The 22,614-nt window shown below is 40.2% G+C and overlaps 1 protein-coding gene and 1 long non-coding RNA gene across 2 annotated transcripts in view; both read left to right on the top strand.

The window, feature by feature from the left end:
• WWC1 (WW and C2 domain containing 1) overlaps positions 1-22,614 on the top strand; it is a 92,553-nt gene that overhangs the window by 22,723 nt on the left and 47,216 nt on the right. The window contains exon 2 of the mRNA XM_053465350.1: positions 15,602-15,711. Coding sequence (XP_053321325.1) covers positions 15,602-15,711 — 110 coding nt within the window. The remainder of the gene's footprint in view (positions 1-15,601; positions 15,712-22,614) is intronic.
• Positions 16,754-16,963, top strand: LOC128492698 (uncharacterized). Its single transcript, XR_008354123.1, has 2 exons — positions 16,754-16,890; positions 16,927-16,963. It is a non-coding gene; the product is annotated as an uncharacterized LOC128492698 (long non-coding RNA).

Below are 22,614 nucleotides of genomic sequence, written 5' to 3'. Positions count from 1 at the left end.
TAGTGTTTCGAGAAGCAGTACGTTGGAAGACTTAACTGAAGTTTTCCATGAGTGGCCTTCATGTACACAGGCTGCCAGTGTTTCTAGCGCTGCAGTCTCTCTTCTTCCAGCGGGACCACAGACCAACTGGGATGGTGATATCCTTTGATGACATTAGATGACCCTTAAAAATTGCATTCTTGTTTTTAGCAATACATTACTTTTCATATGGGCATATGCAGCCTCTGTACTTATATGATGATGTTGCACGCTACATTGTGTGCATCATCACTGCTGCAGTGTTCGAGTTCCAAGAGAATTCCCAGCCACGAGGGAAAATTCTGAAGAGTAGATGAATTTCTTCAGGCAACTAAAATAAATGTTTTAAAGGGACTGATAAAACATCAAATAATTTGGGCATACATTACTTGCTGCTTTAAAAAAGAAAGTTTGGGCTGAGTGGTGGGAGTTGGTCTCAGGATACCAGAAAGTTATCACCTAATATTTACTAAGATAATGTTCTTCTCAACTCTTTCAATGTGAACTGATGTACCCTCTTTGTGTTCATATGGGGCTGGGTGCAATAACTGACCTACCGGGTAAGCCCAGCAGTGTGGCCTAATAATATAGTGGTCCATTTAATGGACGAGGAAGAGAGTACTCAATGAAAGGAATCTGATCCTTATTTCTTTTCCATTAGCTCTGAATTGGTTTGTAATGGGAGTCACATTGTTAAATACAGTACAGCTCATATCATAGTGAAGGCAGTGTGAGAGCCCCAGGGACAGGCAACTTGAGGGCCAGTACTAGTTCCCAGCCCCAGGTTTTTAGAACCCTGCACTAAGTTGGGCCGGGGAAGCTTAGCTTGGAATTTGGGTCCTTTAAGGTCGGCCGTCCGAAGGAGAGGATGAATGCAGTTCTGGATTTTATATTCAAGTTGTGCCAAACTTTAGCCCTAACTTCCTAGCCAAAACTCATAGTGTAGCAAATAGTAACAGAAATACTTGCAACTAAAGTATATACATCTCAGACATTTTTTATTTTTAAGTCATCCCCAGAATGCAAAAACAAAATTTGTTAGAGTCTTCGCTTTTCAGTATTTGAACATGAAAGTTTACCTATTGGACCCTAGGACACTTTATACATTTAAAGGGACTACGGTACTAGGCCATCGTTTTCATGGTAGTTTGCCTTTTATGGGTTATTTAGTTTAAACTAATAATTTTATATACAGTTGTTCTTGAATTATATTGCTAATTTTTGACACGCAACATTTACATTTGAATCAATATTTTTTAACTGCAGGTCCTCTCCTACTACTTGTTTCTATCTTATACAGAGTTAGCACCATTCATAGTACTAGCAGACCAAGACAACCTTGTATGAGTCGTTCTGCTCTGTTGCCTGTATTTGCTAGACTAACATTGCTTTGCTCCATTCAGCTGTGGAAAACTGTTCGGAGCCAGTATCAGTAGACATGCAGATGTATTCTTATGCACGACTGACCCTTTGCTCAGCAGAGTTCATAATCTAAAAACATAACATAAAGCACAGGGTGCCATACCGTAGTCATTTTGTATAGGTGAAAGTCATTATGTCATACCTCCAACTATCCTGGTTGCAGGACAGATATCCATTGCAGCTCCCACGTTGGCCACCTTGCGATGACTCTTCCTCTTAAGTGGGTGGCCATGCCCTCACTACCGGTGTTGAAGTGCTTATGATGGCTTGATTGTTTTGTCAGGATTAAGGGATAGATTTAAAACTCCAAATCAGAGCGACCCTGGGAGGAATCACCTCCTGTTACCCCACTCTTCCTTGCTTTTGTGGATCCTAGTGTCCTACCACCCGTGCCTGTCCTGCTCGAATACATTGTTAACTGTACCTTGTTCCATTCAATGAGTTCAACAACAGAGCTATAACAGAATCTTGCATGTATATGTATACTGAATGATCTGTTTAACATAACTGAAAAAAAAAAGATTTTACTCGGCAATAATAGAATTGAACCCTGGATTATTAGTTATATAGGATAGACAGAAGAAATACCAGTTTGAAATGCAAATAAATTCAGATATATAATAGATCAGTGGAGATACAAGCCGAGTTTATGAGAGTGATTACTAAATTCACTAATTAGGAGCTCTAAGATCATAATTTGCATATGACTGGGTGAGTTGTCCATGCTTGGTTCGGCATGAGAGGGAAGAAGAACTCAAGCTGGAGTTCAGCTAGAACCAGCTTAAGGCTAGGTTTCCACTTGTTTTTTTTTTGCTAAAAACGCCCATAAAAACGCCAATAGCGCCACCTGGCGTTTTTTTAGTGGAAAAACGCAGCAGCCAGATGTTAGCTGTTCTTCAATAGGAAATCGCAAAATGCCATTTCCACTTGGCGTTTTTCTGTCTGGCGTTTTTTCAGTCCTCTTTGGCGTTTTTCTGCTTTTTTGGGCTCTGTGGCAGTTTTTCAAAATCGCAGCATGTTCACACTCTGGCGTTTTTTGCAAGGAAATCATGGCGTTTTTCTCCAATAGAAGTCTATGGGAGAGAAAAAACGCCATGAAAAAGCCATGTGGGTTTATTGTCTTGGCGTTTTTTATGGCGTTTTTTCCACAGTTACAATGCAGAGGATGGACCCAGTATCTGTGTGTCCTACGAGAAATAGGCTGAAAACAAACAGTTTCACACAAAACAAAGTCCTGGACTGGTTCATATTGAATTTTACACCATTTGGAACAAACATGCCATTACAAACAAACATACGCGACCGGATCCTGCGTGCCAAAAGCAACAGCAAACAATTTGCACCATCATTTGGGGCCAATCTTCCCAGAGGAGCAGACATTCGAAATAAAGCATGCCTTACAAACCACAGAAAAGAGACAAAAGGGTCTACCAAGTAAATGACATCAGGAGAGGGCAGATACTTGCCATTTATCCTAATCCCTTTTAGCTGGGTGAAACTTCTAACTTGTAAAGGCTGGAAAAACTGCCTAAGGTCAAAAAAAGCAATTTCCACAGAAAGGCTAAAACGCCAGAAAAAACTCCAGAAAAAACACCAAAACGCAGGTAAATGCAGTGGCAGTTTTCTTGGCAGTTTTCCTGGCGTTTTTCATCAAGAAAAAAACGCCGCACAAAAACCCAAGTGGAAACCTAGCCTAAGGACTGTTTTCCATTCTGGCATCTTTTAAAACACATGCTAAGACCTGTGTCTGCACATGTTAAGCTCTTGCAATACTGTGGTTCAGTTCACTAACCTTTACAGACTGAGCTTAGTATGACTCTCAGGGAGGATCTTACAATCAGCTACACCGAAAGGTCTACAAATTGATGTAGACAAAGTTTCTATTGTTACCTACATGCACCTTCCTCTGTCGTGTAAGATCTCACTGGTACAGCAGATTCTTTATGGTAATGCAAATTAAGTACTGTTACCCAGAGGCCAGTTGGTTAGAGGGGATTCTGCAGGTGGCCACCACTTGGAAGGTCCCAGTTATGCATATGTAATATATTTAAAGCCACCAAAATGGTGGCAGAGAAGAACAGAGATTTTGCAGAATCCTTCCAAGTGCCTCTGCCCCTGCCCCATAGATATTTGCCACATGGTATACACGTGGTATACTGGCTCGCCGAACATCACAGAAGGGTCTAATGAGACCCCCATGCACACGTGGGAATTGATTTCAATAGTGCCGAGTAACTCCTTGATACTTGAAGCTAAGCATCATAACATGGAAGAGGCAGGGAGCTGCAGCTTCTACCTAAGCTAAGTTGTTTATTTAAACTTTTTCAAAAATGCAAATTAAAGCACTCAGAAGGTACTTATGCATTTCTCGAGTTGTCCTTTTATCGGGGTAAAATGATATGCCGAGATTGATTAAAATTAATAACCAGTTGCTAGTTAATTTAAAATGTTTTTGCAAAAACAATGACTTCAGTTTCTATCTTCATTTCAAACTATATTACTATAGTATAGAGATATTTAAAAATAAATCCAAGGATATTTGTTTCTATTTACACTTGATTATATTTCTGTGTGATTTCTTCAGTACAGGAGAACAGTAAAAGACACTTAACGGGCTGCCATGGCAATCAATTGAAGAAGCCAAGGCATGCTGCTAAATAGAACATGAAGCTACATTTAATAGTGAAAATTAAAATATGGTATTCATAACAATATATATATATATATATATATATATATATATCGTTGTAGAGCTGCCATACTTTAGAAATATTTAAGCCAGAAAAATAATTGTTTCTTTCAACAGGTTTCCAATAATGTTGGTGTAAAACTAAATACCATAGACAAAGTAGGATTTCATCAATTGTAAAGTTAAAGGTATAGAAAGGTATGTTTCACTTTATCGATGCCATTCTTTTGGGTAAAGCTGTACTAAGGAACACTTCTCATTTATTTTAACAATGGATGCCCCCTGTTCCTTGTATGTCAGCACCACTGAGGATACATGATCAACACGGCATGCGCAGGCATTGGAGGGGGCATTGATTGCTGCTTTCCATGCATATGGAGCTGACTGACGGTAACTACGTCTCGTGGCAGATGTGTTCAGCTGCAATCAATGTGTTCCTGCATGACAACTAGTAGGGGGTGGGTAAATACATATCGGGGTTTCTGCAGAACCCCCCATACATTTTCAAGGGGGGCACCATGTAAATTTAAAAGGACCCCTTTTCTACCGTATGCATTAAAGTGCCCATGATGGGTGGAGTGTTCCCTTAATATGTGAAACCATGTAATGCAGCAACTTTGTAAAGAAAACCTTATATATGCATTATTGTAAAACTGGAAAAAAAAGATTTAAAAGGAATAGGCATATTCTTACAGGCGTATACAGATTACAAGCAGGAAACTGGGATTTAGCACTTCTGTAGCATTTATACTGATCACCTGTAGGCTTCAATCCCTGCTTAAGCAAGCACTAAATTGTGCTTCTCTCTTGCATCCTGGACACGATAAATTTAATTTAATGTTCTCCAGGGGAGAGAAAATTGAGCTCAGCAAGTTTCCAGATATTTTTTTTCTTCTGTGAGATATATAGTCAAGTCTCCACGAATAAACACATATTTAACAATGTAAATGCTAGAAAAATCCACAATGTAGTGGATAGAGGGATTGAGGTAGCAACTTTTGACTCAAGTCTCTCTCTTTTAGGAGAGATAGTCCCTCTTTGTACCCTAGTGCCTCCTTCCTGCTTTTCTTTCAAAAAGACAAAAAAAAAATCTATTAAAATAGTGAATGCAAAGTACTGTATTTTTTTTTCAGAGCAAATGCTGCAGGGGACCTGGATCCTCCTGTCTCCCCAAACCACCCCCACCCCCAACTTACCGGTGCTTCTGAGTCCCCGGTGTGTAGCCGGGGCAGCATGTAGACCGGAAGGAGGTGCGGTTAGCAGCGGGGGTTGTCTGCGTCCATCGTGCAGACCTTCCCCGGCTATAAGAGATCAGAGTTTCCCTCAGCCGGGGAAGGTCTGCGCGATGGACGCAGACAACCCCCGCTGATAACTGCACCTCCTTCCGGCTGCAGCGGAAGTTTCCTACGTGAATCGCGTAGACGTTAAATGGGGGGCATAAGGCATTTCTGTAGGCAGAGTGCTCTATGAAATGCCTTTTAACCCCCTTAATGTCACTTTGCCTCCAGAAATGCCTTATACCTCCCTATATGCCACTGTGCCCCATAATATGCCTTTTAACCCCCTAAATGCCAGAATGGCATATAGGGGTATAAGGCATTTCTGGAGGCAGAGTGGCACATAGGGGGCCAAAAGGCATATCATGGGGCACAGTGGCATATAGAGGGTTAAAAGGCATATCATGGGGCACAGTGGCATTTAGAGGGTTAAAAGGGATATCATGGGGCACAGTGGCATATAAGGGGTTTAAGGCATTTATGGGGCAGAGTAACAAGCCTGGGGGCAGATGTGCATAACTGGGGGGCAGGTTGGTAAATAAAAGAAATTAAAAACAAAATATTTTTCTCAATCATAGCTTTTATTAAAAAAAACAGTTTACATGAATTAACATTTACTGGTAAAACTTTTTTCCTATAGGGTCGTCTTATAATCAGACTTTTTCTTTTTTTCCTAAAATTTTTTCCTGTTGTAACTCATCGCAGTAGGTATCTCTCTGAAATTGTATCTTGGATAGTATCACACTACTAGAAGCACAAGGACAGCAACACAAAGTGTATTTTACAGTAAAGACAGGGCTTGGCACGAGGTAAGGGGCGGGCAGGTATGAAGAAGTGTGTGAGCTGCATGAAAAACAGGAGAGGGAGAGAGTGAGTGTGTGTATGTGAATGTGAAAGTGTATGGTGTTAGAGTGGATCTGTGTGTATGCATGTTTAAGTGTATGGTGTTAGAATGAGTGTGTGTGAGTATACATGTATGTATAGTGTTATGTGTCTATATGACCAAAATTATGTGGGCAACTAACCATTATACCTGTATGAACTTGTTGGACATCTCGTTCCAAAACCATAGGCATTAATACGTTAATACCCAGTGGTTAAATGTGAGGCTGCAAAATAGGTCCGTTTAAACTAAATGTGTCTTGAAATGTTATTCTGACAAAAAAAAAACATGCGCTGTGTTATAGCTTTCTCAGCCATCCTAAGCACTCTAAAGCTGAAAGCTTCCTTATCCTACATGTATTACCAGTGTAAATTTAATCCCAGCTCGAAACCAAAACACGAAAACAACTCTGTCTAGAATCCATTCTTATCATTTGCTAAAGTCAAGACATAAGGATTTGTGTATACTCAATACCTAGAAGCTATATGAACAAACACACCTAATGCAGAATGTCGGCAGAGATGTAGAAAAATTGTATTTAATGCTTAGTTGTAAATTCATTGATCTTATGGATTCAAACATTTGTTTTGTATAAGGAAATGGGTCAAGATTGTTACTCAACTAACTCTCAGTTTTAATGGTGCTGTTCCATTTAGACAAAAATATTTGTGTTCTCTAGGATGTTAATAAAAAGGCTGATCTGTCAACCTATCAAGAGACACAAGCGGAAAATAATAAAGTACTTATCTATAAAATTAGAAATAATCTATGATCTGGCAATTTTGTAATACATCCAGTGCACTAGTGGACAAATAAAGATTTGGATGTGTCCTGTAGTTTATTTAGTTCAGTTAATGTTTTGTTATCTTCATTTCTTTAAGTAATCACCTCAAGGTTTACAGTTGGGCTTAAAACTGACGCACACTGCTTGTAATAATACATACTGACTCACCATTCTGCAATGTTGGCTGGTAACAACTTTGTGCGTGAAAAGTCTCATGATGTGGAAAACAATAAATTGTTAAAAGCTCCATAAATCTACATACTGTAACTAGTGTATGATAATAAATAGGGATACTACTGTGGAGCTTTATGGTACTTTAAACAAGCAGGGTCACATTAATAGCAAGGAATGACAGAAGCAATCTTGGATTTTTTTTAGTGGATCATCTTACATAAATAATGTTTGCTTATTTATGTGGACGTCTCCTATATGTAGAAAATTAGGACTAACTGCACTCTTGTCAATGTTGTAACACGTTGTGTGTCACACACCTATACTCCATGGTGCATCACCATTCAGAAACCTTCATATCTCCTTCAAAATATACAACCATTAAATAGTAGGGAATAATATGCAATGTCTCCTATATACGGTATATTATCCCAGACTCTTTTGATACACAAATTGTGTGAGCAAATTAGGTAGATGTCTAGGCTGGTATCATGGTAGAAGGTGTTGGCTGAAGTTCTTTCCTGTGCTAGCAACTAAGTGTATTAAGGGGGGAACTGCAGAGACATAATTCGCCAAAGGTGTCTTGCTAGTGGGTTCCTAGGTATCTACAGACACTGATCTGGGAAAATGCATCTTTGTTAACAGTCTTCATATGAGTTCTTCCATGAAGATTTAATCTCCCTCCAGGAGCTCATTGCTTTTGGTCTTTATAAAGCATAGTGAAGTTGATAAGCTGAAATGTTGAGCTCGATGGATGCCCCATATAGAGTTGCAGTTGCTATAAGACCTCTTCTTCCACAAGATTTTGAAGTGTGTCTGTGGGAATTTGTGCCCACTCAACCAAAAGAGTTTTGTGTGGTCAGGCACTGATATTGGTCAAGAAGGCCTGGCTTTCAATCAATGTTTCAGTTCATTCTTTAGTGGGGTTAAGATCAGTGCTCCGTGTGGCCACTCGAGTTCATCCACACCAAACTCGTGAAACAAAGGCCTTGCTTTGTGTGAAGGGGCACAATCATGCTGGAACAGGAAAGGACCTCCAAACAGGTGCCACAAATTTGGAAGCCTACAATTGTCTAAAATGTCTTTGTATGCTATAGAGTTAACATTACCCTTCACTGGAGCTAAGGGTTCTAGTCCAAACCCTGAAAAACAGACCCATACCATTATACCTCCTCCAGCAAACTTTCCAGTAGGCACTACGCTTTCCAGTAGCCACTAAGCATTTCAGTAGGTAGCGTTCAAACACATTCATCCATAGGACTTCCAGATAGTGAAGCCTGATTGTTTACTCCAGAAACCATGTTTCACCTATTCCAGTGGCAGTGTGCGTTAAGCCACTCCAGGTGACTCTTAGCATTGTGCATAGTGATTTTCATCTTGTGTGCAGCTGCTTAGCCGTGGAAACCCATTTGATTAAGCATCGGAGTATAGTGTTTGTGCTGATGTTGCTTCCACGGTAAAGAGTTTTAAACTCTTTAGTGAGTGATGCTACAGAAAACTCTAAGAAGCCAGGATAATGCAGATGGATCTGCAGAGAAATATAAGTGTAGAGACCCCTGGTATGATGTAGTACTTAGCAACAGGGCAGACCCTCGCTGCACACCCTTTCTCCCGATCGGAGGAATAGGGGAAAGGCTCCATTACTCCAATTCGGGGAAGGATGTGTGTGGGCTCCATGCTTTTATGGAAGTGCTTCGGGAGGCCTGGATAACGCAGTGGATAACCAGGAGAAGCGGAGCAAAAAGGAAGAAAGAATACAGAAGAAGCAGAGCCGTAGATAAGGAGATGGTGGCACGGAAGTGGTTGGCCGAGATGGTAGAGAGACATTGAGAGTGTGAGAGATTGTGAGCTTGGGTGAGAGAGATTGAGTTAGTGTGAATAAGGGTGGGTGACAAGAAATGTAGTTTCTGAAAGGCTGGGAACTAAATTTGTTGTCTAAAAACAAATGGCCCAAAACCAAAACCAAAAAAGGCCTAATGTTCACACCTCTATATGTTTTCCACTGACACATCCACTGACACAGTTGCTAAAAAGTGAAAACAGAGCTTGATCCTCAAGGTTTTCTACATGGCTAGTAAATGTAATCTCTTTTCATATAATTATTTCCTGTCATGATAAGTTTGAACTGGCACGATCCAAGATTCTGAGTAATGTTTTTTACACCAGCCTTTTCTGGTAAATTATTTCAGATGCATTTTTTATGCACTAATCCAAACAAATGAAGCTACCCACTGAAACTAGCGGCTATACTTCTGAATTTGATATACCGGTATTAGAAAAATTGTGCAATATTTAGGTTGATTGTGGAATTTCAGTTATGGTAAATATGCATGTGAACTATCTCAGACCACAAAGAACAGTCTGTTTGTCCAGGAGCACGGGAATGATCAACACATTCTATTCCTTTGAGGGCAGTAAGTTTGTCTTCAAAATAAATCTAAATATACAAATAATACTTATTCCATGGGAGAATTAAACAAGGTATGCTCTTGATGTGTATGCGGATATTAATCATTAATCAGTAGCCAAAATAATGGATCGGCTTCCATATTCATGGAACCTGTGCTTGTGTTCCAACACAACTTTTAACGTGCAATGATAGTGATATTTGTGTTGTGGACACGGACATACCTACCAGCAATTCTGAAGGCCAAAGGAGGACTACTTTGTTTTAGGAGGGTGTGGTGTGAGGTGTAGCTAGGGGCCAGAGCTTCACCAACATGTTTTATGGGACTTTAAGACATGTTTAGAGTTTAGAAGAATAATAATGTACTTATGAAATTTGATTTATAAACATATTTTGAGATGCTAAGATAAGAATAGTATTGTAATACACTTATAGCCAGCAAACATTCTGAGCACCTAAAAAAGAGGTACATTTGGCAGGTATGGTTAGGCCGTGAGCCATGTTGATTTAATAATAAATATTAAACTAACCTTTAAAACATACCATATGTTACTGATCTACTTTATGTTGAAAATGTGCTGTTACATAATGTAAGAAGAAGAGTGTATGCCTTAAAGTAATTTAGCACCATGCACAGGACCTGTTTTAGAGGAAAGCTGTTGTGACATCATATATAAATAGGATAAGAGTCTCCTGTTGTACACGGTAGGCATTAGACCATTTGATGATCATCCATTGTATATATATAACTGAATGCCCTAAAGGAACACATTTCAATGGGTCTTTTGAGTAACAAAGAATAGGTAATATAAACCATACATATGTCCAAGACATAACAGGATGCTATTTCACTTGGCCACGGCATAGCTTTATCTGGGCAAGATGTTACTTAGTGGCGTATTGCACGACTAAGCCTTTGTCTGACATCTATGGCTTGACGTATCTTGAAACTATGCTGCAATGAAATGGGGCATTGTAGAGATAGGTCTCCCTTAAATAATATACTACCGACAAACCTCATGGCTCTAGCTGGAAATACTATCTAGCCTAATGAAACCCTTTGTTCTCTCGTCCAGGATGTAACAATTGGAAAAGGTCACCTGGTGTTAATCCAATCCCATACAAAACAACTGTCTGGCTCCTTTCAGCGTAGACAGGAAAATGTGATCCGGTTTGAGTGTGGTTATTGTGCTCCGTCTGTCTAATGAATGAACCCCTTTCTCCAATTGTAGTTAGTGGAGAAAACATAATTGTAAAGACATGCATGCATTTCACATTAGTGACTAGCTACTGGGTTTGGCCAAATGCAAAAGATTTTTAATAATTGTGATTTTTAAATGCAGAACGAACTTTGCAAGTAAGTTTCACGCCCATCTTATGAAAATATCAGTTTATTTAGGTTTCATTTATCAATTTTGTATTGGCTCTTCGGTTTCCTTTCTACTCTTCTTCACATCCGAACATACCAATTCATGCATGTAGCTTTCCTTATAGATTCAGTCTCCTGCTGGCACTTAGGCTATCTGAAAAATCAATCAAGAAAATTTTTATGTTTTCAATAAAGGGACATTTTACTTTGTAAGTACATTACACTTAAACATTCATTATTTAGGATTTGCAGTCTTGACTGCTTGACGCAACAAATCACCAGGGCTCCTGGTCTCCATTGAAATCAAGGCTTTCTAGGCCTGCACGGTAGGGTTTTAGACCCTTTTGCAAACTAGTGCTGAAGCTCGCTGGTGGTGAGGACAGGTAAATAGGTAGATGCCTCTGCGGGCTGTGATTCTGCTAATTTCCTCCATGATTTGCAAGGTAGAGAAACTGATAATTTAAATGGGACACTTGTCATATGCATTAAAGTGGATAAGATGGCTGTAGGTGGCTTAGATGGCTGGAGTGTACTCCCTGGCATGCAGGCAAACAGGTGAGGGCTGGTACCTTCTGGCCAGGGATATGGGGGTAGAGCCTATTGGACCCCCCCCTCCATATACGCACTGGTTCACAAATGTATATAGAAACCTTTACACTTACACAAACTAACACACACTTATTCATTCATATTCATGCTCACACACACATTCATGCTCATACACACACCAATTCGTGATAACACAATCACCTTTATCTCATTCTAACATACATGCATTTATTCATAAATACTTCCTCCTAACATCATCCTCTTACCTCAGTCCCAGTTGTCATAACGTCACATTATACAACCCTCCTGTGTTCCTTTCTTCCTGGGCTGGTCCAAAATTGTTAATAAAGAGCCTGGTCCAACCCTTTGTAAACAATTTTTAACTGGCCCCGGAGGGCAGTTGTCCACTGCCGCCCTGGCTAGCCCAGCCCTGCAGGCAGACCAGGAAAATGAAAAGAGCCTAAAAAATTGTCTTGGCTGAACCTTGAAGAAAAAAGTTACTTTTAAAATACTCACACATTATGTTTTCTGCGAACTGCTTTTAAAAATAAAATGAAGTGAAAATGAATGTGTTTGGTGTGTTTTTAAAAAAAATTTAAATAAAAAAGTACATATCAAATACATTAAAACATTTAAAACATTTTACAGTCTCAACTTTAGTAATTCCCTGCGTTATTATAACACACAGCCTCATCATTCCACAGTTTAAAATGAGCGATTGGATTTATTCGCTAAAGGCAGAGTTGTGGTTTTAACTCTCTTACTTCTCCATTCATTATGAAGGGCCAAACATTAGCATCTTTGTCCACTGTGAAGAGCTGAGTTGGTCATGTATTATGTAAAAATGATTTAATGTATATAATGATTTAAATGGTGACTGATTCAACTGTATATATTATATAATGCCAGCCAAGCTCTTCCTGCAGCAGAGGCTTACTGTAGTTGGCTCTCTATAATGTATGTCAGGGAGTCTGATGAGACCTCACATCTGATGTTCTAACCTGTATGGTTTATTTAAATTTTTTATGAACCTATAGCTTATTATAAAAAGAAGATAAATTCTGTGCATAAATGGAGAACATGGGCTTGTGCTTGTGTGTGCGGAGCGGTTGAAAATTCTTGATATGCTGATAGTTTAATTCTATAAACATTACTGCACTGAGGCAATAGCCCATGATCTCTTTCCCCTTTTCCTTCTGCATCCCCTTGAAAATCCCTAAACATCGATTTACAAAAGAAAGGGCGACAAGAGGCAGGGCAACAGCAGGTGTTTAGTTAAGCATAAACATCATTTCAAGTGACAGCCAAATTACTCTTTAGACACAGCTGACAAAAAAGGGTGCCCTTGGGAAAATACCGAAGGAGAATATGCAAGAACAATATGGTGTTCCATATATATATTAGGGCTGCAACAACTAATCGATAAAATCTATAAAAACCGATAATGAAAATCGCTGCCAACGAATTTCATTATCGATTAGTTGAATTGATTTTATCGAATATAAGATGAGGGTTTTTTCAGAGCAAATGCTCTGAAAAATACCCCTCGTTTTAAAATCCGACCTCAAATAGAGGTTGGATAATAACACTAACATCCAGATCCCCCGCAGCGCTGCAGGGGACATGGATCCTCCTCTCTGACAGCTGGCCAACGTCCGTCACTGTCCTCCACTTCCGCCGGGGCTTCTATGATGAGCACCAGCGTGACATGACTTTACGGTGCTCCACCATAGAAGCCCCTCTGATATGCCGTATACCCCAGATATACCACTCTGCCCCCCCAGATATGCTACTCTGCCCCTCCCAGATATGCCTTATACCCCCCTATATGCCATATGGGGGGTATAAGGCATATCATCCTCCACTACTGCCTGCACTTCCACTGGGGCTTCTGTGATGGAGCATCGGGAGGGTAAGACTGGGGGGCACAGTGGCATATCAGGGGCACAGAGGCATGTAGGGGGTATAAGGCATTTTGGGGGGCACAGTGGCATATCTGGGGATTATAAGGCATATCATGGGGCACAGTGAAATATAAGGGGTATAAGGCATATTTGGGGGCAGAGGGGCATATCTGGGGTATAAAGCATGTCTGGGGGCAGAGTGGCATATAGGGGGTTATAAGGCATATCAGGGGTATAAGGCTTATAAGGGATATAAGGCATATCTGGGGGGCAGAGTGGCATATCTGGGGTATAAGGCATATCAGAGGGCACAGTGGCATATCAGGGGTATAAGGCTTATAGGGGATAAAAGGCATATCTGGTATATATATACACCGATCACCCATAACATTATGACCACCTGCCTAATATTGTGTAGGTCCCCCTTTTGCCTCCAGAACAGCCCTGACCTGTCAAGGAATGGACTCCACTAGACCTCTGTGTGCTGTGATATCTGGTACCAAGACGTTAGCAGCAGATCCTTTAAGCCCTCCATGGATGCATCCTAGAGCCATGTGTTCTCCTGATAAACAACGCATACGCACCTGGCCATCCACGTGATATAAAAGAAACCATGATTCATCAGACCAGGCCACCTTCTTCCATTGCTCCATGGTCCAGTTCTTATGCTCAAGTGCCCATTGTAGGTGCTTTTGGCAGTGGACAGTGGTCAGCAGTCAGCACCCTGACTGGTCTGCAGCTATGCTGCCCCATACACAACAAACTGAGTTGCACTTTTCAGCAATTTGAGCTACAGTAACTCGTCTGTTTGATTTGACCACACGCACCAGCCATCACCCCCCACATAGATCAGTGAGCCTTGGCCACCCATGACAGTGTTGCCGGTTTACCACTTTTGCTTTCATGAACTACTTTTGATACCAGGAACACCCCACAAGTTTTTGAGATGCCCTGCCCCCGTCATCTAGCCATGACAATTTGGTCAGAGTCACTCAGATCTTTACGTTTGCCCATTTTTCCTGCTTCTACTTTGGGGACAAAATGGTCACTTGCTGCCTAATATCACCCACTTGTCACCCACTGACAGGTGCCATTATAAGATTATCAGCGTTATTCACTTCACCTGTCGGTGGTCATAATGTTATGGCCGATCAGTGTATATGAGTGTGGTGATGGTGGAGTGTTATTGTGTGTTTCCATTATAGCATAATAGCAATCTAATCAATATACTAATTCCTGTTCACTAAAAATGGCTAAGTAATCTACATTTCTTTATTTACAACATGGAAGAAAATGATGCGCTTCTTTGTTTGATGCAATTCCATTTATAAAGTATTTTGAGTACAAACAGCGCTTCTAATTTCTAAAATACACCCTCGTATTTTGGGTGTAATTTAATTGTGTAATAGTGTCCTGATATAGGTTTTGCCCTGTTATTGCTTTATACATTACACCGATATTAAATAAACACTGTATTTAACAATGTATTTACATCACACTCCCCAAGTGTGCCCTTGTACATCTATACTATAAACAGACATCAGATCTGAGACCAAGTAAATGATCTGTTTCCTTGCAATGCTATGTTGATGATATTAAATATTAGACAGATGCACAATATAAGGAAAAGAGATGTACATCTGAATTGTAGGGGAAATAAAAGGGACTTTCACATTCTAGATTAAAGAGGAGAAAAGAGAAAGAGCTGGATGGGCGACCCTGTATGTGACCACTGAAATATGGTATTTTTGGTGATGACTTCTACAGAGGGTCTGCGCAGTTGCAAACAGACAGATCTGCAGCTACTCTAATTGTATATAAAATCTAAAGTTAACCATTGTAGGGGGGTGAGAACAACTGGCTGGCATTCTGGTAGAAAAAACCCGATCCCACGTCCATACACCGCAAAAGTATAAAAATGTAGTGCCATTCTTAGTCATCCTCAATCCAACCCTGCAATTTCAATGAAAACCTAAAATAAAGAGTATATGTGTGTGCTCCTCAAGGAACTTTGATGGCCACCTTGTATTACTTACTATAGGTTGTGGTTTTTACTATGTTTAGTATATCTGTTATTATTCATTATCCAACTGTTTGGCATTCTGAAATCTTACTGTGATCTCTTTAGGTATACAAAGCCATTAACCTTTGCGGATTGTATTGGTGATGAGCTGCCTTTGGGATGGGAAGAGGCTTATGACCCTCAAGTTGGCGTTTACTACATTGACCACAACAGTCGTAAGTAAAAAGGGGTTTTTATGACGTAGTAGTCACCATTAATGCTTTTTCTAACATTCTTTTCAATGTAACCTGATTAAAAGTAGAATATTTTAGACTATAAAGAATATTTTATACTTCACACATAGGAGCCATTTATAAATATGGGGACATTGTAGATTTGGCCCAGAGGTTACAGGAATCACAGCTGTACAGTGCGCCTGAAGTGCAGCCCAGAGATGTATTTTCCTTGGGAGCTGTCTTATGACTGCCCAGGACAATGCCCCTAACTGCCCCCCTCCGCTTGCTGCCATCCTCGTTGCTGAGCACCCTCTCTTAAAGGCACACAGCACTGGTTATTGTATAGTATGGAAGTTGTGCCAGCTCACCATAGTCCTCAATTGCATAAAGAGAAATCCTGTGTAGCCATCCCATTAAAGAGCGGCACTCCTGCCACTGGTTATCCGGTAGATGAATGCAGCCTGTTCAGACTAGGCCTCTGGGACAGCCTTTGATCTCTGTGGGTATGGTTGTGTTTAACTCCACTCACTCCCTTTATGTATATTGGAGCTAGCCACAGCCTGGTCACAGCTAGTGGCTCAATTTTGCCCCCTGCCTTTCATAAGAAGCAAGAGAAAGGTTCCCTGGTTTGATTGTGGTACTAAAGTTGTTATACACTACATGTGCTATTTTCAGCTTGTTTTGTTAAGTAGTAACTGTACCATGAACCAGGCGTCTGCTGAGACGTCCCTGGCCACGGTTGCCACCTTCCAAACACTCTAAGACGACTACAGGTGAGTAGAGTAGCCAATATGGTCCTCAGAGTAAGGTGTTGCTCAGAGAAATAATCTCATAATGAACCACCAGAGTAACAACACAACACATAATCAGATGCAAAAACAACTAACATTTATTTGGGAAAACACTGTGTTTTTATGGACAAAAGACCAAGTGATTATGGGTAAATTGACAACACATGAATCGGTTTGGTTATCATTATCTACAGCTAATGAGCATACCTGAGAATTCCCCAGGTTAACAACCCAATCCCCCTGGTTGCGGTAACAGGGTCCTGACGTGCGCTACTCCTTGCCCGTTTCCCCTCTGGAGCACCCACTGATGTACACCACCACCAGCGTGTACACCACCAACATCAGTGGGACCGATGTCAGTGGGCAGTACAGGCCGTGTCCCGCAAGGGTAGGCTCTGGGTAGTCAGAGCCTACAAGTTCCCAGGTATGCTAATGAGACATTGAAGGTGACAGGCAGAAAATATGACTGATCATGCAAAAAAAATATTTTATTTAAGGCTAGTGATCATATGAAGCCATTTATTATCACATAGTTGTTTGGCTCTTTTTTTAAATAATTATAACAGATATGACCCAAATGGCCCTGATCAAAAGTTTACATGTTTGGCCTTGTTAAAGACACACAAAGTGACACACACAGGTCGAAATTACAATTAAAGGTTAATTTCCCACACCTGTGGCTTTTTAAATTGCAATTAGTGTCTGTGTATAAATAGTCAATGAGTTTTTTGAGCCATGGGGAGCTGGGAACTGTCAAAAGACCTGGGTAACAAGGTAATGGAACTTTATAAAGATGGAAAAGGATTTAAAAAGATACCCAAAGCCTGGACAATACCAGTCAATACCAGTACTGTTCAATCGCTTATTAAGGAGGAGGAACGTTTTGGGATCTCTTTATACCAATCCAAGGTCAGGTAGACCAAGAAAGATTTCAGCCACAACTACCAGAAGAATTGATCGGGATGCAAACAAAAACCTGACAACACCTTGACACGGCTCATCTTCTGGCACACTGTAATTTGGAGTGACAAGACCAAAACAGAGGTTTATGGTCATAACCATAAGTGCTATGTTTGGAGAGGGGTCAACAAGGCCTATAGTGAAAAGAATACCATCCCTACTGTGAAGCAGGTGGTGGCTCACTGATGTTTTGGGGGTCTGTGAGCTCTAAAGGCACAGGTAATCTTGTGAAAATTGATGGCAAGGTGAATACAGCATGTTATCAGAAAATTCTAGCAGTCAATTTGCATTCTTCTGCACAAAAGCTGCGCATTGGATGCTCTTGAACTTTCCGGCATGACAATTAGCCTAAGCGCAGGGCCAAGTTGATCGTCTAGTGGTTAAAGGAGAAAAAGGTGAAGGTTCTGGAGTGGCCATCCCAGTCTCCTGGTATTAATATCATCAAGCCACTCTGGGGAGATCTCAAACGTGCGGTTCATGTAAGATGACCAAAGACTTTGCATGACCTGGAGGCATTTTGCCATGACGAATGGGCAACTATACCACCTGCAAGAATTTGGGGCCAAATAGACAACTGTTACCAAAGACTGCACGCTGCCATTGATGCTAAAGAGGGCAATACACAGTATTAAGATCTAACCGTATGCAGACTTTTGAACAGAGGTCACTTAATTTTTTTTCTTTGTTGCCATGTTTTGTTTGAGAGTGCCATTCTGTTATAACGTACAGTTAAATAAAGTTTTAAGAAATAAAATGTGTTTTGCTTCTCACTCATGTTTTCTTTGACAATGGTAGACATATTACCAATTCTCCAAGGGTATGCAAACTTTTGAAAACAGTTGTAGTGTTTAAAGGCAAATATTAGCTATGTATACATCTTAGCCATCTCCAGGGCCAGATTAACATAGGGGATGACGGAGCTGCAGGGCAAGTCACCTAAAATATAACTTAACTGACAACAATTGCATCCTCCAGGTTTGCAGATAAAGGAAGTTTATTGGAATAAAATGAACCAAAAATGTCAATGCCTACCTCTATACAACATTGTGTTTAAAGCTGAAGGAGAAAATATTTTTTCTGTGGGACTTCCTCTTTCCATAGTTAATTAATTTAGTTGATTTCATCTTTTCTTGCAGATCTTTTTTTCACATTTTTCTTTTCATTTTAAGGTGTGTTTCTTAGTAAAAAGCGTACATTTCAGTTTTACGTGAAAGATGAATTATCTAACTATTGCCAATAAGTGACATGTGCAGTGCTGTATTATTTGGAAACAGAGGTATCTCCTTACGCAAATAAATAAAATAAACATTCCAAAGGCTTGTTATTGAGTGTGGAGGCATTCGAGTGGAAAATGTGTTTGTGTATTGCATTGTATAATGTGTGACTTATTGAAATGTTGATTGATGAGCAAACGTTTTTTTATTTTCTTCTCCAAATTTTCTCGTTGGTGTTTAAGGATTATTAAAAAAGAAGATTTTTAGGCATACTACCAAGTGGGGGAGCTATTAAGTGTGGGGCACTGATACAGGAATACTTTGGGGGCCCTGTCTGTCTGCGGTTACTCTGGCATGTTTGATACTTTGCCACCGGGAGCTTGGAGTATACACTGTCACTAGGACCTGGTGTTTCAAGCTGGCCCTTATATTGCTTAATTTAGATTATCTATATTGTTTAGATTCTGGAGGAACTGCTTTAAAATTGAGGTTGTACCATCCCGCACTTTCATTTCCTGTTTATAAATATATCCTTAACCTTGGTGGAGGGGGATGAGAATGACAGGCCAAGCTGAATGTCGGCCAGAGCCTAGCCATCTTGCAGAGATAGCACATGCACACTGAACCAAGTTCCTTTATGCAGACGTGGTCCATGGTAGGGAAGCCATGCTTGCTAAAGGTTGTGATTATTTGTTCAGTGCCGGTATGCTCGTCATTCAGAATGCTAAGCTGAGCCAAATATCTCTCCAGAGTCTGTCCTTTCCCAGGCAGTAGTGGTTTTCAGCAGGGTCAAGCCAGGTTGACAATTTGGCTCCTTTCTTGGCGAGCAGAACTGTCCTGCAAAAACCGAGAATGTTAGGAGATTTGGCCTCAAATGAGGATATAATTAGTTATACACAGTGTCACACACAGGGAAAAAAGTGACCTTTCTTGCACCTACCAGCAATACCAGCAGCACCTTATACATGTGGTTTCCCCATTTTTGTTTCTTTTAAGATATCTGTTTGCAAGATTAATTGAACTAGGAATCTCTAGATATAACAGGTTCTGTTTCATCTTATTAGGTATATCACTGAGCGCACTTTATCACATCTTTTGGAAGGATATAATTAGGACCACGTTGTGTATCTGTTTCTATAAGATACCGTTTGTTTTACCACTGCAGAGACTGTATGCGGCATGGCAGTATTTGTCACAGTTGTATCATACTAGGTAGGACTGCTCTTCACTTCAGCTTCGGGGGCGTCCTTGAAGAATGGTACACCAGTCCCAATGTGGGTGCAGGTCTGCAATGATTAATGTAGTGTAGAGTGAACAATAGTCCAGCATGGTGCTGGTAATATGGTATACACTGTTGGCCTTTGCTTGTCTGGCATGTGGTGGACCATCGGTGGGGAGCAAGTACATAGACATATGGAGTACAGACTGGAGTTTTTCAATCCATTCGGTATTGTAGGGCAAATAATGTTCAGACTGCACCCTGGGGTTTTTTGGTTGGAAAGTTTGGTGGAGGATGATTGCTAGTTGCCCACCATCCTGTCTCTCCTGACTTAGATTTTCTTCCCATAGTATTTTCTTCCCGAGATGCCTGTATTTTAACAATCCACATTTGAAATATGGAGTTTTTGCTTACACCCTTGATTATGATTTTACATCAGATTTGGATTTATACCTAGTGTATAATGCTTTACATACACACAATGCAACCAGTCCCGTGTTATAGTTCACATGTAGGCAACACCCAGCCAGTTTCACTGTACTCTCCATCTATAAATGTCTTTCAACCTTTCACTGCTGAAGGCACAGTTATTATATCACTTATCTTCCATACCTTTGACCTCTCTCTATAGTCTGTGATCGACTCACTGCGTAAGACCAGGAGGCTAAATGCAGGCGTGCAATTTTTGTTTCAGCGGGAGACATTATATGGTGATCACGTGATCAAAGCATTGCTGTCAACAATGTTAAAAGTCATCCTCTGCAAACAAAATGTACCATAGTATGTACCTATAAATCCCAGAGGTCAACGCCAACAACGCCTACCGACAAACATTAGTTAAACTGCTTTAAGAAATGATGTTTTTGATTTGTTGCTATTATTAACCACTTACTGGAAATTAACATCATAATATTTAAAAAATAAAATAAACTGATCCATACCTACCAACATTTGGAATGACCAAAGAGTAACGCACGTTTTAAGGAGTCTGGTTGGTCACGAGGCTATGGGCAAGGCTTTACTTACACTTGGTATGTGGCTTCGTGACTTGCCGTTGCACATTATTGTGACTTTTGTCATCGAGTACTGTAATATCACCAAAATTTCAAAGAATAGACGGACATCATTGGAGGAAAGAGAGATTTGGGATGGACTGTCTCTATTGAACAGAGAAACCTGGGATGTATGCCAATCAGATATGATTAATAACACATTAATGACCTTGCGCAAGCTGAATTGGTGCTGGGTTTAAGATCAAAGCGCACAGATTAGCGGCATGTCAAGCTGTAAACAAAAATGATCATATTAAATATGTATTTGATATATGGTATAAACTGTACCTGGTCTACAATGTATGGAATATGCTCAGAACAGGGGTGGAACATGGAAAGAACACTGCAGCGCACAGAAAGGAAAAACATGAATATTCTACAAGATGTGAATTTATTTTAGAATGGTAGGTGTTAAAAAACTGTAAAAGCGTGAGAGCTGCTTTAGGAACTATATGGTAAATAAACAGCTTTTTGTCAACTCCATTAATGAACATACAGTATATAACAAAAAAAAATAAAAATATACATATATATATATATATATATATATATATATATATATATCCTTGTCTGATTCACCAATTTAGTAATTCAATTGTGTGGCTTAGCATTTTCAAACAGATGCCAATTTCCACGTGAATTATTTAGAGCTGCCCTTTTGTTCCGCCTGTGACAGCCTTTCCTAAATATTTCAGGAAAGTGAAAATCCACGCAGATTGAATTCCTATGCCATGTTTTGTGCAGTGTACATTAAGTATTTAGCAGATGTAAGCTGGATATCAGGTTTGTCTGAATATAATCATGCGGTACAGACCTATGAAATGATGTGCCATTCCAGTACAAATCCTTGTCTCCCATCAGTGTGGGGCAGTAGGGTACAGTCTGGCCTTGTTGATGGTGACTAAAGTAGTCAAGGAGAGACACACTTCCCCCTTGATTTCTAGGGTGTCCGGGCTTTTAATTGTACTCTATGGGGCAAGCAATAGGGCAGATGGTTGGCAGGAGGAAGAGGCAAATGTATCAGGCCTGGACTGGCAATCTGGCACACCAGGCAAATGCTGGTGGGCCACTAGCTGACAGCGCCACACACTCACCCGAGTGTGAGCATGCGGCCAGCAGCTGGAAATGCCTGCTACACACTATTTTGAGCCTTGGTTACTCTGCATAACTTCTGCTATGGTCAGAGGAAGAATGGCTAGTGGCGGGGGGGGGGGGGAAGCTTTACCGTGATTTTAGATCTTTTGATAGCAGGAGTTTATTCAAAAGTGTGTTTATGTAACTGCATTTAGAGTGAGGATAATGCATTTAATTTTTAGCACATTTTCCCCTTTATATGCATTATTGTGTTAAATTGTAATATTTAAATGTATAGTTACACAAAAATGTGCATCATACATTAATCAAGTAGAATAATGTAACAAAAACATGTTATGCCAATAGATTATTATTATTATTATTATCTTTTTTTCTTAAGGCCAACAAAATAATAATAATAATAATAATTTAACTTCCTGCTGCAGTAGTTCATGTGCAGATCGGACTGTGCATTATGGACACTGCCAGCGCCCGTACCATCAAGTAAGGTTCTTTTAAGGGTTCAAAATACATTTTAATGCCACTTTAACTGTGGCTTATGTGGTAGCTGCACCGACAAATGTTCGTTTGCA

The sequence above is a fragment of the Spea bombifrons genome, chromosome 4 (assembly GCF_027358695.1).
Source record: "Spea bombifrons isolate aSpeBom1 chromosome 4, aSpeBom1.2.pri, whole genome shotgun sequence".
Lineage (NCBI taxonomy): Eukaryota > Metazoa > Chordata > Amphibia > Anura > Pelobatidae > Spea > Spea bombifrons.
This window is presented reverse-complemented; position numbering and strand designations above follow the sequence as displayed.